This window comes from Symphalangus syndactylus, chromosome 4, assembly GCF_028878055.3.
Source record: "Symphalangus syndactylus isolate Jambi chromosome 4, NHGRI_mSymSyn1-v2.1_pri, whole genome shotgun sequence".
Classification (NCBI taxonomy): domain Eukaryota; kingdom Metazoa; phylum Chordata; class Mammalia; order Primates; family Hylobatidae; genus Symphalangus; species Symphalangus syndactylus.
In genome coordinates this window covers 95,758,221-95,775,765 of record NC_072426.2, presented here as the reverse complement: position 1 = coordinate 95,775,765, position 17,545 = coordinate 95,758,221, and the positions used below count along the sequence as shown (strand labels likewise).

Here is a 17,545-nt window from a genome sequence, read left to right as displayed (position 1 = left end):
TTTTTGCAAAAGGCCACACAGTAAATACTTTAGGCTTTGCACACTACATAGTTTCTGTTGCAACCACTCAATTCCCGCCTTTGTAGCAGGAAAGCAGTCATAGACACTTTGTAACCAATGAGCATGGCTGTGTTCCAATAAAACTTCATTTATAAAACAGGCAGTGGGCCGGTGGGCCATAGTGTGCCAACTCTCATGTGCTAGCACATCCACGTCTTCACTTATCCTGCCTTCGGGCCAACTGACTGAGGGGCATATCCTCATGAATACAAGCTCAGGGAGGGATCAGGCTCTGCAGCCCTAGCCTAATCCCAGAGGCACAGACCCTTGCTCCTGAAGGAAAGAGGTGAAATTGAAGTGTTTACACCAAGCCCCTCTCCCCTCCAGACCTCTACCAGCATGGGAGCTAAAGGATAAACCACTCTCTGGCCCTCCTCCTTCCCAGAAAGTCCTCTTAGATCATGCAGGTAGATAAAGACTCTCTCTGCCCCACCCTATGGGCCACCATTCCCTTGTATCTACCTCTAAATCACAACAAAAGCAGCAAAAATTTTCTTCAAAGCAACAAAGACACCAGGTAGAATGTGCTCTGTTTAAAACACATCATATGGGGCCAGACACTGTGGCTCACGCCTGTGATTCCAGCACTCCGGGAGGCCAAGGCAAGAGGATCACTGGAGCCTAGAAGCTCAAGACCAGCCTAGGTAACAAAGAAAGACCCTGCTGCTACAAAAAAATTAAAAAAAAAAAAAAAATTAGTTGGGCTTGGTGGCACACACCTATAGTCCTAGCTACCCGGAAGGCTGAGGTGGGAGGTTCACTTGAGCCGGGGAGGTCAAAACTACATTGAACCATGATTGTGCCACTGCATTCTAGCCCAGGCAACAGAGCAAAACCCAGTCTCAAAAAACAAATAAAACACATGCGTGGCAGGGAACAATTAATATGTTTACCAACCACATAAAGCTTTACTCAACTTAGGCAGGTCTAGGAGACAGTGGTAGGGACACACACACACACAAACACACACACAAGAGACAGTGGTAGGGACACACACACACACGAGCCAACTTTGCACACAAGCACACCACTATCACAGGCCTTGCCACATGTGGGATGGGGACCTGCCCCACAAGCCTACGGGTCCTGCCCCTGGGAAGCATTTCTGGACATGAGGTGGGGGGAAGGGGACACTCAGGCAGCGCAGCCTGGACCCCCAGAAGCTAGGGATGTCTGCGAGTGACAGCACCAGCATCAGGGTAGTAACCCCAACCATGGGGCCTGGGCAGGGGAGACGGCGCGATTACTACCTCTTGTCGAAGGCCGTGCCGTGCGTAGCAAAGGCCAGGCGCTTGCGGAGCTCGTTCCTCTCCCGGGTCATCAGCCGCAGCTGAATGGAGAGGTTCTCCACCTTCTCGTTCACTTGCCGGTCAGTGAGGAGTGGTGGCGGGGACGGCGCCTTCCCGGTAGTGCCTGTGGAAGGGGAATAATAAAGTGAACTTGCGTTCATCTGGCATTCACGAGGCTCCCGGTGCTGTTCTGAGCTGTTGGCTTGTGTTAGCTATTCGTGACACCCCAAAAAGTGGGTCCTCTTAGCACTCCCCTTTCACAGATGAGAACACTGAGCCACAGAGGGTAGCAGGTAGAACTGAAAATGAGTGCAGGGCATCTGGCTCCAGCATCCAAGCACTCAATAACCCCCAGTAACCGCCCCAGCAAGGACCCTAAAGACGCACACTCTCTCCCCAACCTGGCTTTCACACCTCCAGGATGCGACTATTTTGGCCGTGATCCTTCCATCATCCCCTGGTTCAGAAATACCGGCTGTTACCCACCACTAAGCCCGGCACATGGAGCAGGACAGACCAACCTGTGCCCTGAGGAGAGTGGATGGCATGGCTCGAGGAGGAAGGCGCACCTGAAATCCAGTGACGCTACTAAGGACCAGGGCAGCTGGGGCCCAAGGGCCGTGTCCCCGCCCTCCTCGACCAGGGCTGGACACTGCATGGCTCCCTTTTTGCAAGCCGTCCACCCGCCTGACAGACCTGCCCAACCAGCCCGGGCGTGCAGGCTAAGAGGAGGGCTGCTGGCTCCCAGCTGAGGTCAGTGTGACGCAATTCAAGTTGGTCCTGATGCCTCCAGGCTACTTAACCCTCACCAGCCCTCATCACCCACCCTAGGACTGAGTGTCCTACAGGGAGCCCCACACCTTATGCTCCTAGCAGGCAAGAGCCACCACTGCCACCACCACCTCTGACAAGATCGAAATCCATTTCTAGGAAGAAAGCACCTCATCCCAGGAGAAGAGACTAATCCATGCTGCTTTTATATTGAACCCTGTCAATATGTCTACCTGGTATCTCAACCAACCCTTAGAGACCCTTGGTGGGGTCAGAGGAGCTCACAGCAAGCATCCAATTTATGGATGGGATCTGGCAGGCTGACTCGTGTCAGGGGACACAGTGTTTGTTCCACACTGGACACACAACGCACAAAGGGCATAGGACATGATAGGTCTTCTGACTCTCTGTGCTATCCTGACCACCCCTGTCCCACCGATCCTTGTTGGCCAAATGTTCATGCAAACCAAGAGTCCCCCAAGACAAAAGCAGTGGCTTGGGGCCTTCCAGAAGGGCCAGGGAGGATAGGGAGCTCAGGGCCAGGCATGACAAGCCAGACCACAGTGGGAGGAGGATCCTCAACTCCCAGTGCTGTGCTTTTCAGTCTTTTCAGGTTGTGGAACCCCAACCACCTGACTCCAGCACCCCCTGAAACGCACGACAGTCATGTGCCACATAACGACGTTTCAGTCAATGATGGACCACATGTAGGACATGGTCCCATAAGATTATAATAGAGTTAGAAACAAAAGAAATATGTATTAAAAGAAAAAAGATTAAATCACATCTCTACAAAAAATACAAAAATTAGCCAAGAGTGGTGGCTCACACCTGTAATCCGAGCACTCTGGGAGGCCAAGGCACACAGATCCCTTGAGCTCAGGAGTTTGAGACCAGCCTGGGCAACACGGCGAAACCCCGTCGCTAACAAAAAATACAAAAAAATTAGCTGGGTGTGGTGGCACGTGCCTAGAGTCACAGCTACTTGGGAGGCTGAGGTGGGAGGATCGCCTGAGCCCAGGAGGTCAAGGCTGCAGTGAGCCGAGATCACACCACTGTATTCCAGCCTGGGTGACAGAGCAAGAACTTCTCTCTAAAAAAATAAATTAAAAGATTACCATGGAGATGAAAAATTCCTGTCACCTAATGACGTCTTGCTGATCCTGACCCTCTGTAGCCCTAGGCTGATATATGAATATATTTGTGTCTTAGTTTTTAACAAAAAAAGTTTTAAAAGTACAAAAAAATTAAACAGTTTTAAAATAGAAAAAGCCTGTAGAATAAGGATATAAAGAAAGAAAATATTCAGCTGTACAATTGTTTGTGTGTATTCTTTTTTTGTTTGTTTGTTTGTTTGTTTGAGACAGGGTCTTGTTGTCACCCAGGCTGGAGTACAGTGGTGCAATCTCAGCTCACTGTAACCTCTGCCTCCTGGGCTCAAGCGATCCTCCCACCTCAGCCTCCTAAGTAGCTGGGACTACAGGCATATGCCATCACACCCAGCTAATTTTTTTGTATTTTTTGTTAGAGACAGGGTTTCACCATGTTGCCCAGGCTGGTCTCAAACTTCTGAGCTCAAGGGATCTGCCTGCCTTGGCCTCCCAAAGTGCTCGGATTACAGGCGTGAGCCACCACACCTGGCCCAATGTGTTTGTGTTTTAAGCTAAGTGTTATTACAAAACAGTCAAAAAGTTAAAAAAATATAAAGTTTATAAAGTTAAAAAGTTACAGTAAGCTATACTTTACTATTGAAGAAAGAAAAATATTTTCTATAAGTCTAATATAGCCTAAGTGTACAGTGTTTACAAAGCCTACAGCAGTGTACAGTCATGTTCTAGGCCCTTACATTCTCTCCCCACTCACTCACTCACTGACTCACCCAGGGTAACTTCAGGTCCTGCAAGCTCCATTCATGTAAGTGCCCTGTACAGGTGGACCATTTTTTATCTTTTATTCTGTACTGTTGCTGCAGCTTTTCTTTCCTATGTATAGACACACAAATACTTACCATTGTGTTACAACTGCCTACCGTAGCCAGTACAGTACCATGCTGCACAGGTTTGCAGCCCAGGAGCAACAGGCCATATCGTGTAGCCTAGGTATGGAGTAGATACCATCTAAGTTTGTGTAAGCACACTCATGTTTACACAACGACTAAATTACCAAATGACAACGCATTTCTCAGAATGTGTCCCTGTCATTAAGCAACACAGACTGTGTTTAAAAGCCACCAGCACCATGGCAACCAGGATTTCTGTGCTCCAGGCCACACCTTTGGGGTCAAAATATTCTTTGGAGGTGAGGCCAGGGGTCAGCATCTCCTCTCCCCAAAGGGGTCTCCTCTACAGCTTCAGAAGCCTTCCCACACCTTTCCACCAAGAGACCCTCAGCTTCACTGCTGCTCCCAGCAGTTTTGTGGGTCAGGTGGGTGATGGTGCTGAGTCATCTGACTGACCATAACCTACCTGACTCTCCAACAAGTGGAGCTTCCTTCGAACGTGCCTGCTACTCAACCTCTAACCAAGTCCAGGGGGAGGTTATGTTCCAGGCATTGATTTCACCTTCACAACAACCTCACAAGTGTGTACTGATAACATCGTCCCCATTTCACAGGTGATAAACTGAGGCCCACCAAGGTTAGGTAATTGACTCAAGTGCCCAGGCAGTCTGGATTCGAAGCACATGCGCTTCACCCTCACGCCTCACTGCCTCCCAAATAACAACCGTCAGTAGCACGCAATGCAAGCCTGGCAGGTTTTTATTTTTGTTTTGTTTTGTTTTTTTGAGACAGAGTTTCACTCTTGTTGTCCAGGCTGGAGTGCAGTGGTGCGATCTCGGCTCACCGCAACCTCCACCTCCTGGGTTCAAGCGATTCTCCTGCCTCAGCCTGCCAAGTAGCTGGGATTACAGGCATGCGCCACCATGCCCGGCTAATTTTTTGTATTTAGTAGAGACGGAGTTTCACCATGTTGGCCAGGCTGGTCTCAAACTCCTGACCTCAGGTGATCCACCCACCCACCTCGGCCTCCCAAAGTGCTGGGATTACAGGCGTGAGGCACCACAGCCAGCCATGCGTGGCAGTTTTTGAAATGCTTTTCATACATTATCCCATTCGATCCTCATAAGGTAGATATCACTGTTATCCTCATTTTGCACATCAGGAAACACAACCTTACCAAGGTTAAATAGTGTGTCCGGGTCACAGAGCTATGGAATATGGAATATGAACCTCTAAATGGTCCTAGAACCCGAGGCATTAACCTCAAAGCTTGCACATTTTTGGATCTTAGGACCTCTGTACTTATCTGGCACTCCAAAGAGCTTTTGTTCACAGACGCTATGTCTAATAAAATTTACAAGATTAGAAATTAAAACCAAGAAGAATTTTTAAATATTTATTTTTTTTTAAATCAAAACTCCATTATATATTCACATAAGATTTTTTATGAGACATTAACCACCCTTTCCATTACAAAACAAAGCAATGCGGCAGGAACAGCATCATTGCTTTGCATTTTGTTACACAGGCTGTTTAACATCCAGCTTCACAGAGACAGCTGGAGTCTCATCTCTGTGTAATATCACACACCAAGGATGGAACCTTTAGAAAACTAGACTCTAAACCCATGTGAGGATGGGAGCATAAAAGATCAGTGACAACCTAGTATCATTATGAAAACAGTCTCACCTCACGAGCCCTCTGAAAGGACCTCAGGGACATCAGGCCACACTTTCAGAATGGCTATTCCACGCTATAGTCAAGTTCAAGAAATAGCAGAGAAACATCAAATGTCCAGTTTCACAACAGAAAAGCACCACCAGGCCCAGTAACCTGCCTTTGGGGAGACAAGAAATTTTGAATTTTCATCCCCATTGTGTAAACGAGGCAACATAAAGATGCAGCCCTGGCTTTCGAGGAAGCTGGAGAGACGAGAGGAGGCGGCAGGACAGAAGGAGGGGCTCAGAGCCATCCCAACACATCCCATCTCTGTCTCCAGACGTCTCAGTCTACAGCCATGAGGACCTGGGGGTGGCTGGCCACACAGATAAAGTAGCAATGACATGTGCCAAGCACTGCCCAAGCACTGGGTTCTGTGCTAAAGACACTCCACCTTCAACTCATTAATCTCCACAGCTCCCTACTGGGGTTGTGCTAGGATCGCTCTTTGAGAAACATGTCAGAAAGACTATATGGCTAGGAAAATGGGATTCCCATGCACATTCAGCTCTGACGCCAGAGCCAACACCTCAACCACTCTACAACAATGCCTCCTAATAGGGAAGGATTCCTGTTCCACTTCTCCTGGCCCAAAGGCTTGAGCAAACAGGACACATACAGAAAGTAAGATCAACCAGACCCGAGATCCATCACACAGCAGTCTCTCTGACCCAGCAGAAAGTACAGCCAATGCCTCCAGCCTTTTGTAATTGGGGGATGGGGAGGGCCAAGGAGGGCCACAGGCGACCTCACGACCAATCTCAAGATGTGCTACGCCCAGAAGTTCCAAAAGAACAGCAAGGGTTGCAGAAAATCCTCTCAGTCCCCATTCAACTGAGGTTTTTGTCTTTTTACTTGCATCTAGGGGTTGACAGATATTCTGAAAATGATGCAGTCCTACCATCCAAATGGTTGTCAGGATCCCTCAAATAGCTACCAAGACCAAATTCTACAGCGAAGGAGCTCACTACTTCCCAGCAGAGCTCATCTTATCTCTCTCCCTAAAATTATGCCCTCTACTGAGTTAATCTGTCCCTGGACATTCCCTCCACTGACCCTTGATCTAACCCCCAAGGGCTACAGGGAACAACTGGATTTCTTGTATACAATAGACTTGCAAGCATTTGAAGACAACCATGAAGTTCCTTTACCACCATATGCCCATCAGAATGGCTAAAATAAAAAGCAATGCCACCAAATGCTGGCAAGGATACAGCTGGATTCTCAAAACTGGAATTCTCAAACACTGCTGATGAGAATACAAAGTCATGCAGCCACTTCAGAAAACAGTTTGACAGTTTCTTATAAAGCTAAACACCCAATTGCCATACCACCCAGCAATCCCATTCTTAGGTATTTTACCCAGGAGAAATGAGAATTTATGTTCACACAAAAACCAGCACACAGCTCTTTAGAGCAGCTAGGGAATGAATAAACAACTGTGTTATGTCCTTATGATGGAGTATTACTCAGCAATTAAAAGGGATGAATGACCGATACAACTGCGACGCACACAGGGTGTGGGGCAAGCTGGAATGCCCTGCGTTAAGCAAAAGAAGCCCGACTCTAAAAGTTACATACTACACAACCATTCATACGACATTGTGGGAAGGGCAACACTACAGGGACAGAAAAGAGATGAGTGGCTGCCAGGGACTGAGGGTGGGGAAAGGGCAGACTGCAAAGGTGCAGAGGGAATTTTTAAGATACAGAACACAGTGTTCTGCATCTTAAAAGTAGCAATGGTTGCATGACTATTTGTCAAAACTTGAACTGTATACTTAAAAAAAGATACATTTTACTGTATGTAAAGTATATCTCAATGAACATAACCTTAACAAAAAAAAAAAACTTTTTTTTTTTTTTTTGAGACAGGGTCTTGCTCTGTCACCCAGGCTGGAGTGCAGTGGCACAATCAAGGCTCACTGCAACCTCGACCTCCTGGGCTCAAGCAATCCTCCCACCTCAGTCTCCCAAGCAGCTGGGACTATAGGGGTGTGCTACCATGCCTGGCTAAGTATTTGTTTTTACTTATTGTAGCGACAGGGCCCCACTACGTTGCCCAGGCTGGTCTCAAACTCCTGGGCTCAAGCAATCCTACTGCCTTGGCCTCCCAAAGTGCTGGGATTATAGGTTTGAGCAACCACACCTAGGCTAAACATTTTTTTTTAAGAAAATCAAACTGTGATCCCCTGAATGAAGCCATCATCCTAAGAGTGATGCTGACAAGTAAAGAGATGAGGACCAACCTCCTCTGCTGTCACTGTGGTTATTTACAGTAAACTTTTTAAAAACAGGCAAAACAAAAACTAACATAAAGCTGGGTTGTCAACAAAAGCCTCCAAAGTAGCTGCCAACAAAAGCTTCCAATGCAGTTCTAACCTTGTGCAGTTGTTCTTCTGGACTCAAATGCAAAGCTGTCAACTCTCCCGTGACCTCAGGCTTTCCTTACCCAAGTCTGGCAACCACTGGAGAAGGAGGCAGATTGTCCTTTTCCTTTTGGTGTTCAGGATCAGATTTCAGAGGTAAGGGACTTGGTTTGGACTAAAATGGCCCAAAACAGGAAGACACCAGACCAGGAGCAGGCTCTGAATGGTGGACAAAGAGCAGCCAGCCCTGGGCTGCTCTTTTCACCCCCATTTTGTAAAGGAGGCAACAGAAAGACGCAGCCCTGGCCTGCGAGGAAGCTGGAAGAGGAGAGAAGGAAGCAGGACAGAAGGAAGGGGCTCAGAGCTGTCCCAGCACAACTCATCTCAGTGTCCAGCCATAAGCGCCCCCCTCTGACCTAGGTGTAAGAAGGAGGGCAGAAGGGAGTGTCCCCATCACAGGAATCCTCAGCTCCTTCAGTTGCCCTGGCTGCTGCAGTCACCACCACCGAGGCTCAGCAAATGGACTGGCGGATGGGTGGATTTCTCAGCCACCGCCCTTTGTCCTGGCCTCCCTCACTGTCATGCTCCCACTGACCCTGGAGGCACCTCCTTGGTCTTACAGCTGGGCAGGTCTCACCTTTGCTTCCAGGCCTTGTATGCCTGTGCTTCCAGGAGCCAGAGAGATGTCCAGGTAAACCTCCTGGCCACCTCCAGGCCCTGGCTGCCTGGGAGAGGCAAAGCAGTGGCAGAGCACAGTCATCAGAGCACCACATCATCCTCACCTACAACTCAGGACACCTAGAGCCACAGTCATCAGAGCACCACATCATCCTCACCTACAACTCAGGACACCCAGAGACATCCAGGAAAGACCCAGGCCCTGCCTGGGGTGAACGAGTGCCTCTTAAAGCACCTAAGCTTCACTAGAGAACCTGCTAGGCAAAATTTCAGGTCCTACCTGGACCCACTGAATCAGAAACCCTGGGAGTAAGTCCCTGCAGCTCTCTGTGTCGTAAATGCCCTCCGGGTGATTCCGATGCCTGGTAGGGTTTGAGAACCTCTGTTCCAGACGAAAGTTGCATTTGCTGACCAGAGTGGACTTATTTCTCCCTTGTTTTACTGGCTATCCAGCAGCCACTGCCTTTAAAGGAATCCCCCGTTGATGTCCTCAACAATGAAGGCCTAAGGAGGGCACCCCTCTTAGTCAATGAGTACGTGACTCCAGATCAGTGTTTCCCCAGCTTGGAGTGAAAGGAGGTTAGATTCCAATGCTGCAAGCCCAGGCCCCAGATCTCCAGCCAGATCAAAGACTTGCTTTCGAACCCTTGACTCAGGGTCTGGTTTTCAGAACCCAAACCACCATAAGCAGCCATGGACAACTACTTCCCAGCTGCGTCTGAGTCCAGAGCACCTTTCCTGGAAGGCCCAATTCAAGGGCTACTTCCTCCAGGAAGCTTTCTCTGATTCCCCTCATTAGAACTAACTGCTTCTTCCCTTGAGTTACTTCTTTCTTTCTGCTCTACACAGAGCAGAATAGCCAGTCGTGCCAGACAGTGCCTGTCTCCCTGGCAGTGTGATAACATTCGGGGCCACATTCACCGTGATCCCTATGAGTACCAAACACCTGCCCCACAAGGAGGAGGCATTCCCATCTCTGATAAATTGGCTTTGCAAAGGGTTACCCTGATCCAAAAGTGTGGGCCAGCAATGAAGGATCAGAGGTCACAGGGCGTCAGTGGGCAGCCCCCACTTCCCTGATGGCTCACCCCACCTTCCCCTGTCAACCAGAAGAAACACTTTCAAGGAATCTTCCCTGAGATACGAGGGAAGCCCTCCAGCTCTTTCTCCTGCCAATAAGCCTGGAGACCTCTCCATTTAATAAAAAATCTCCTGCTATTTCAATCTTCATGGAATTTAAGGCTTGCTTTACAAGTGCTGCCCAAGAATGTCTCTTCTTCTCCTTAAAATCTCCCCAGTTTTCCAAGATGAGAAATAAAAGGCTACTGAGAAATTAGGTCAGGATGAATGGGGAGGAAAAAAGTATTGATTGCCTGAAACAAGTGTGCAGTCCCCAGGCAGATCCACCGGGTAGGGTCGGGGGCCGGTCACAACAACAGGTGCAGGAGGCGGGGGAGGGCCTCGGGGAAGCTGTGTGTGCTTAGCTGATGAAAACCCATGAAAACCGCCTGAGGAGGCCTTGGCACAAAGACCTGCCGCCTTTAAGGCTGTTGGTAAAGGTGTGGCGAGTTGTGAGTAGGGCCAGGCTGGAGATCTGAGACCGGACAGACCGCCTGAGAGAACGCTGTCTACACGCCGAAGGCTGAAGCCTCCAATTTCTTCTCATGCTGAACACAACCTGCCATTGTTTTCCCAGCCGTTTCCATTTAGGGAGATGTAAATGGGAAAGTGGAAGTGATGTTCTTATTATAAGGATCTTGCTCTTGCCTTTCCTCAGGTTCCTAAGATCACCATATGACCTTACCAGTGGCCCCTTCTGCCAGGGCAGTGTGTGCTTGCAAAGACTTCTGCCTCTCATCAGGTGTGGCTGAGCCAGCAGGAACTCCCTGGCAGGTGCTAGAGTGCTCCCAGCCAGGGCCAGCCCCACCAGGCACTCCACCCCGAGGGACTGGTGCAAGCCTGGTACAGACATTCCGGTTCCCTTCTCAGGGATGAGGTTGGGCCAGCCCATCTCAAACTGGAGGGCTATTAAGCTGTAGAAACCCTCAGCATTTCTGATGCAGCAGGGATGGGAGGAGGCTCAAATCTGCATCTCTAATGAGTGCCCCAGTGGTCCAGTGACCAGGCTTTGTGAGCCACTGGTTTCGGCACAGACAAGCAGCCAACTGTGGTCAATGAGAGGAGGCCATACTGATGGACTCTGGAACAGGTTCCTTTGCTCATAAGAACCCCGCCTTCTTCTTCTGCCACTCACTGCAGATGGCTACAGAGCACTTGGAATGTGGTGGATTTGCCTGAGAAACTAGAAATTTAAATTTCATTTTAATTCATTTAAATTTAAGTAGCCACCTGTGGTTAGTGGCACCCATACTGGACACTGCAGACCTGGACACTGTCAGGTCTGGATGTGATGGCTGGAGCTGCTGCTACAGACACCCCGCCATGAGACTGTGTGAAGACACTGCACAGAGGAGGGCACAGCTGCATCCCCATGTACTGGCTGACCTCAGCATAGCCTCATATGGGAGCTCATACATTTCCTGATTGGTTAAGGTGGTATGAGTGGGTGTTCCCTGCTGCCTGCACCCAAAGGACAATGGCAACCTCAAGCAGAAGAGCAAGAGAAGCAAAACTCGGTTCCCTGTGAACTCGAGAGGCTTTGCCCAGAAGGGATGCAACCAGTTATTTCAGCATTAAATATCCAGACACAGACAGCACAGACCCATCCTGCTCCGAGAAACACATCAGAGCACTGCCCTCTGCCTGCCTGTGATGCCCAGGAAGAGCACAGGGATACTGCTGACAGCTCCATCGCAAGGACTGAGTCAGCTTCAGGTGAGTGCAGAACCAACTGGTGGGTCACGGCCATGACGCTTCTTCCAGAGTATGCTGGGGTCCAGCTGCCCAAGAAATATCTTCCTACTCAGGCTGGGAATTCCACCATCAGCAGTAATTGCTATGGGTTAGGCAATACCCCTCTCTGGAATCCCCTTTTAGAATGCACATGTGCCTAGGAAAGGTAACCATTTAACCCTTGAAATGCCGATGGGAATGAGTTTGCTGATTGCTATCTGTTAGACAGATATTGATGAAGAGTGAAAAACTAGACAGGTCAGAGGAGTATGCTCAGGGCTTACCCAGTCCACCTTAAAAAGCCTCACCTTCCCCATCTAATGATCCTGACTGCCCCACTCCATGCACTTCCTGAAGGGTGAGTCCCACATTCCAAATTCCAACAATCCCATCATTCCATTGATATGTCTCCGGACACCAAAAGCAGGCAGAACAAAGTAATAGGATACCGTTGGGAGCTTTGAATTGCAGTCCCAGAAGGGCCCGCCCTGAGCCCTAAACAGGATGGGGGTTATGGGAGGAACTGTGTTTTTATGGGTGGAATGGTGGCCCCCTCAAAAGATGCTAAAGTCCCAATCCAGTAAATGTGAATGTGAACCTTATTTGGAAAGGTGAAAGCGTTATCTTTCCGAGGCGCATTTGCATTCTAAAAGGGGAGTCCCGAGAGGGATGCTGCTCAGCCCACAGCAGTTATTGCTGATGGTGAAATAGTCTTTACAGATGATCAATTTAAGATGAGGTCTTGCTGCCGTAAGGCAGGCTCCTAGGCCAATCTGACCAGTGTCCTTATTAAAAGGGGAAATTTGGAGACAGACACACAGGGAGGGAGAACATCATGTGAACACAAAGGCAGAGATCAGTGTGATGTCAGCAAACCAAGGAGCCCCAAGGATTACCAGCAAGCCACCAGAAGCGAGGAGAGAGGCCCGGGACAGATCTCTCCCTAGCGCCTTCAGCCTGCGTTGGCCTCGCTGACACTTTGATCTTGGGCTTCTGTCCTCCAGAACTGTGAGACAATCAATTTCTGCTGTGTAAGCCACCTGGTCTGCAGCACTTTGTTATAGCAGCCCTAGAAAACTAAGATGGAACTCCCCCGCTGGTCACTGTCTTCCCTCTCATCGCACTGCCTTCCCTTACTGTAACTACTTATTTAACTGTTTCCCACCAAAAGACCCTAACATCCAGGAGTGCGGGGCCCACATCTGCCTAATTTGCCACTACGGCCCAAGCCCACCTCTGGCACACTGGAGGTGTTCAAGATGTGAGCTGACATACGGAAGAGCTGTCCTGACTAGTTCTAGAATCTCAGGCATGTGACTTCCCCTCCCAGAATGTCAATTTCCCCATCTCTCTGCAGGGGGAAAAGAAAATAATTGGAGTAGATGACCTCTGTGAGTCCTTCAGGCTCAAAAGATGCCAGGACTCACCACTGAAGGTGTCTGCATCCATCATGGTCAGATCAGGCCATGAGAAACCCCACCAGAGGTGCTAAACAGAGGGAATGGGTCACAGAGGTGTGGGAAGGCTGAGAGACCACTGCGGTCTTCCTGCTGGACTTCAGAGAAGGGCTGGCCTCATTTTATGGGCTTTCTGAAACCCATGTTCAGAGAAACACACCCAATTCAGCATGGACTGGCCATGCCTATCCCCAAGGAAACTCCAAAAGGGGTGAGTCTCCTGGGCAGTGGTCACTGAGTTACTACAAGGCCTTTGGGGTTGGGGTGGAGATGGTGGGACAACAGGCTCCCCTAGAAGTCCTGTGCCCTGACAAAGTAAACAATGGCAAAACATGTGCTTCTCAGCACTCACCTCCCCACCTCCTTCTAACATCAGAACTGGGTTTTTGCTGATGGGAGAAAATGTAAATGAAATCAACAGAAGGATGATCCTGTGAGTAATCTGACAAGGGAGAACCAGCTTCCTCTCCCATGAACCCCAGCTGCCCTGGCTTCCACCCAGACCCCTGGCCCACCCAGTGTCCTCCCCAGAAGGTGGTACTCACCCACACTGCTGAGGGAGCTGCTGCTTTCTGAGTCTGAGGGCATGGTGGACAGGACGCTGTAGGTAGAACCTGGGGAAAGAGGGGAGACAGTGTTACCAACCCCAAGGGGTCACTTGTGTTCACCCCAAGCCACTGTCAGACCAGCTGATCATCAGTCAATGCCAGGCCATGAAAGCCACATGCACCAGGCACTAGAAATCCACATCCAGGGGCCAAGCAGAGGAGGCGTGCTCAACAGATCTGGACTTCGGTGTTTCTGCCAGGCCTCCCACCTCACTTTATCGGCCCCTCCTGCTCTGGGCAGGCGGACAGAGAGGAACTTGGAGTCAGTCAGCTGGCTTCTTGTTGGGACATCTGGGGAAAGGCTTAGCAAGGGAGTGACATGCCCCAGGTAAACATGGGGTGTGGGGGTTTCCTCCAGATTTCTATCAATGTGATTCTGGCTTCCATGCAGAGGGTAACAGAGCAGAAATTAAACAACAACTGAACTATCTGTTCTTTCTCTGACTGTTCTGCTCTTTAGGTTCTAACTGTATTCAAGCTCAGTTCTTAATAATTTAGTTAGTATCTGCCCCCTTATTAAAAGTTACTCCTAAAATGATGAGCAATTATACCATCGCCAAAGCCAGAGGGTAGCACTTTTTTTTGTCCACACTTAATGTTAATTCCTGGTTGTGGACACACAACCACTGTGGTTTGGTTTGAATTCAAATATCTTCAAAACCAGATGTTACCCTCCCAGCACCAGGAAGCCCAGTTTCTGAACCTAGCTCTATGTAGGTACCCATAGCTGGGTCGTGCTGAGCAAGTAGCTTTTGTTTTCTGGAACTCTGTTTCCTGGTCTGCAAAATGAAGTTCAACCAGATGGCTTATAAGGTCCCTCCCCCATCCCCCATCCCATTTCAGCAATTTCCATGATTAACGGAAACAGAAGGTACATTTTGCTCTTCAAGACTATGGATGACATAAAATTAAAAGGGAGGGCAAACTGACTCAGAGACTAAATTGGGAGTGGACAAAGCATAACACACAGAGATGGCAGGTCAGATAAAACAAGGACGAATCCAGTGTTTTGTTCTTGGAGCCAAAAGAACTATACAATGAAGAGCGGTATGTACCAGGCCAAGTGGGTGAGCTGGAGATGGAATTTTTGCAATAAGAGCTTTGAACAAGCCTTAGGGCTCTGGCATCAGAAAGCTGCCAAGAACTAATGAGATCCTGGGCTCCACAACCAGAAATGTGGGGACCAAATTTAAGGAGCTCCCAGCAGGGTGCGGTGGCTCACACCTATAATCCCAGTGCTTTGGGAGGCCAAGGTGGGCAGATTGCTTCAGCTCAGGAGTTTGAGACCAGCCTGGGCAACATGGTGAAACTCCATCTCTACAAAAAATACAAAAAATTAGCTAGGCATGGTGGCACGCACCTGTAGTCCCAGCTACCTGGGAGTCTGAAGTGGGAGGATCACCTGAGCCCAGGGAAGTCAAGGCTGCAGTGAGCCATGATCATGTCACTGCACTTCAGCCTGGGCAACAAAGTGAGATCCTGTCTCAAAAAAAAAAAAAACACTCTTCCACTGCAATTCTTGACTAGCCACCCTACATGCATCTTTGGACGGGAAAGAGGAGAAATGAAGAAATGGGGGTAAATGGGGGAGCGGGGCGGGGGAGGGAGATGCACAGTAGGTGGGAGGCCCCTGGGGGACAGGAGAGACCTTGAAGGGAAAGCAGGGAGACTTTGCTGGGGAGGCGAGGACCATGCAGGAGGGCAGAGAGATAGACTGCAGGCAGGTGAGCTAGCAAGCGTGTCCATCAGAAAAAGAGATGAAGGGGGAGAGAAAAAAGAGAAAGCAAGCAAAAAGCAACTTTGGTAATGGCAAGCACTAGGACAGGCATGACCGGCAATGACCAGTAGCCTCATTATCACATTTTCAGAGACTCTCTGAAGAATCTGAAGGCATTGAGCATGGGCTGAAGAGGATGACTGGGGAATGGGTAGGTGTCTTGTCTCTCAATACGACTGTCAGAAGGGATTAGATTTGTTCTTGATGGCCTCCAGCAGCCAAACCAGGAGCAGCGGGTGGATGCTGGAGAAAGCTGCATCTCTAAACAGGTCTGGATGGCCACAGTCAGCACTGCCAGGTGTGAAAAGCCTGAGGGTGAGGGGGTGAGAGAGTGAGGGAGACCCAGCACTCAGAGGCATGGATGTCATGGGGAAGTCTGCACATCTGAAGGGAGATGAAACCAGAAAACCCAGTCAGCCTTGAAATTCTATGATCCTGCTAATAATGAATAACCCATGCTCCACCTCCCATATCTGAAGTCCAACCCACACTATTAGTTTTGCTGTACATTCAATATCTCTGCATTTTTGTCTCAACAAAACAATAAGCATCACACCTTTTTTTTTTTTTTTTTTTTGAGACACAGTCTTGCACTGTCACCCAGGCTGGAGTGCAATGGCATGATCTTGGCTCACTGCAACCTCCACCTCTTGGGTTCAAGCGATTCTCCTGCCCCAGCCTCCTGAGTAGCTGGGATTACAGGCGCCCACCACGCCTGCCTAATTTTTTCTATTTTTAGTAGAGACGGGGTTTTGCTATGTTGGCCAGGTCGGTCTTGAACTCCTGACCTTGGGATCCACCAGGCCTCAGCCTCCCAAAGTGCTAGGATTACAGGCATGAGCCACCATGTCTGGCCTGCATCACACGTTTTTTTAACCCATCTCTCTTTCTACATCATACACATTAGGTGTTGCTTCAATATCTGTGAAATAAAGTCAAATGCAATTCAGGCAATCCATTGATATCTTCAAAGAACAAGAACCCAACACAATGTCTATTTTCTAAACTCAACTACCATTTTTTAAATAGTATTTTTTCTTTATGGGGGCAAGGAAGGCTAGCTGCTGGCATGTTGGTGGATTGTTTTTGGAAGACGTCTACTCAGGAAAGCAGGCACAAATAAATTCCCCCACTCTCACCTCCAGAAATCTCTATGCTCAACCCATCCCAGCTTACGACACTGGCAGCCTGTGCTCCGGATGCCTCTGCTGGAACGCTCCCCTCTTTCTTACTATTGGCATCGGCAGTGCCCCATCTTCCAGTAAACTTCCCCTCCTCTTCAAATCGTCTCTCTCCTCCCCCGTGGCAAGTTTCCACTGTTAATTAAGCTTGGCAGATGCCCTTCCCTCTCTCTGCCCACCTACCTCCCTGGCTGGGGGAGTCCGCGGGCCAAGTGACACGTTCTGTTCCTCTTCCCTGTCCCTGCAGTCCTGACTGGCCGCTGGGGCCTAACCAGGGCAGCGTGACATCTTTGTGTGCATCTCTGGGCATCACTCCCACCCCCATCCCAGGGAGCTGGCAGGGCTCCTAGGAGCTAGTGGGGGGAGTGGTTAAAATTGGACAGGACCCAGTTTTTACAATGTTCCCAGAGCCTTGGACGTCATTAAGGGGGAAAAAAGGCCCAAAGACGACATTGTCTTGGTCATGCTTTGTCTCTGCGGTTATTGTTGTCCTAAAGGCCTGTGTGGTCAGGACTGTCAGGAAAAGGCAAAACAAGCCACTGTCCCCCAAAGCCACACAGTGTCCTTTCAAGGCCGGTTGCTTCCATGGGGCTGAGGGGCAGGTGTCGGCATCATCTACCTCTGGGGTTTCGCCATCAAATTTGGAGTCAACAGAAGTCCCATCTAGGCCGAGCACACTTTGGTGCTCCTCATCCTCTGTCACGGCCCAATCCAGGAGGAGACAATTTCCCCAGGTTCTCCTGAAGGCACCTCCACCCAACCTGCCCTGAAACCTAGGATGGGC

The 17,545-nt window shown here is 49.4% G+C and overlaps 1 protein-coding gene across 5 annotated transcripts in view; it reads right to left on the bottom strand.

The window, feature by feature from the left end:
• The window catches only part of DLG5 (discs large MAGUK scaffold protein 5), a 137,457-nt gene that overhangs the window by 67,270 nt on the left and 52,642 nt on the right, over positions 1-17,545 (bottom strand). For all 5 annotated transcript variants that reach the window (XM_055275587.2, XM_055275588.2, XM_055275592.2 and 2 more), the window contains exons 2-3: positions 13,741-13,809; positions 1,311-1,473 (exon numbers count right to left, since the gene is read on the bottom strand). In XM_055275587.2, the coding sequence (XP_055131562.1) occupies positions 1,311-1,473; positions 13,741-13,809 (232 nt within the window). The remainder of the gene's footprint in view (positions 1-1,310; positions 1,474-13,740; positions 13,810-17,545) is intronic.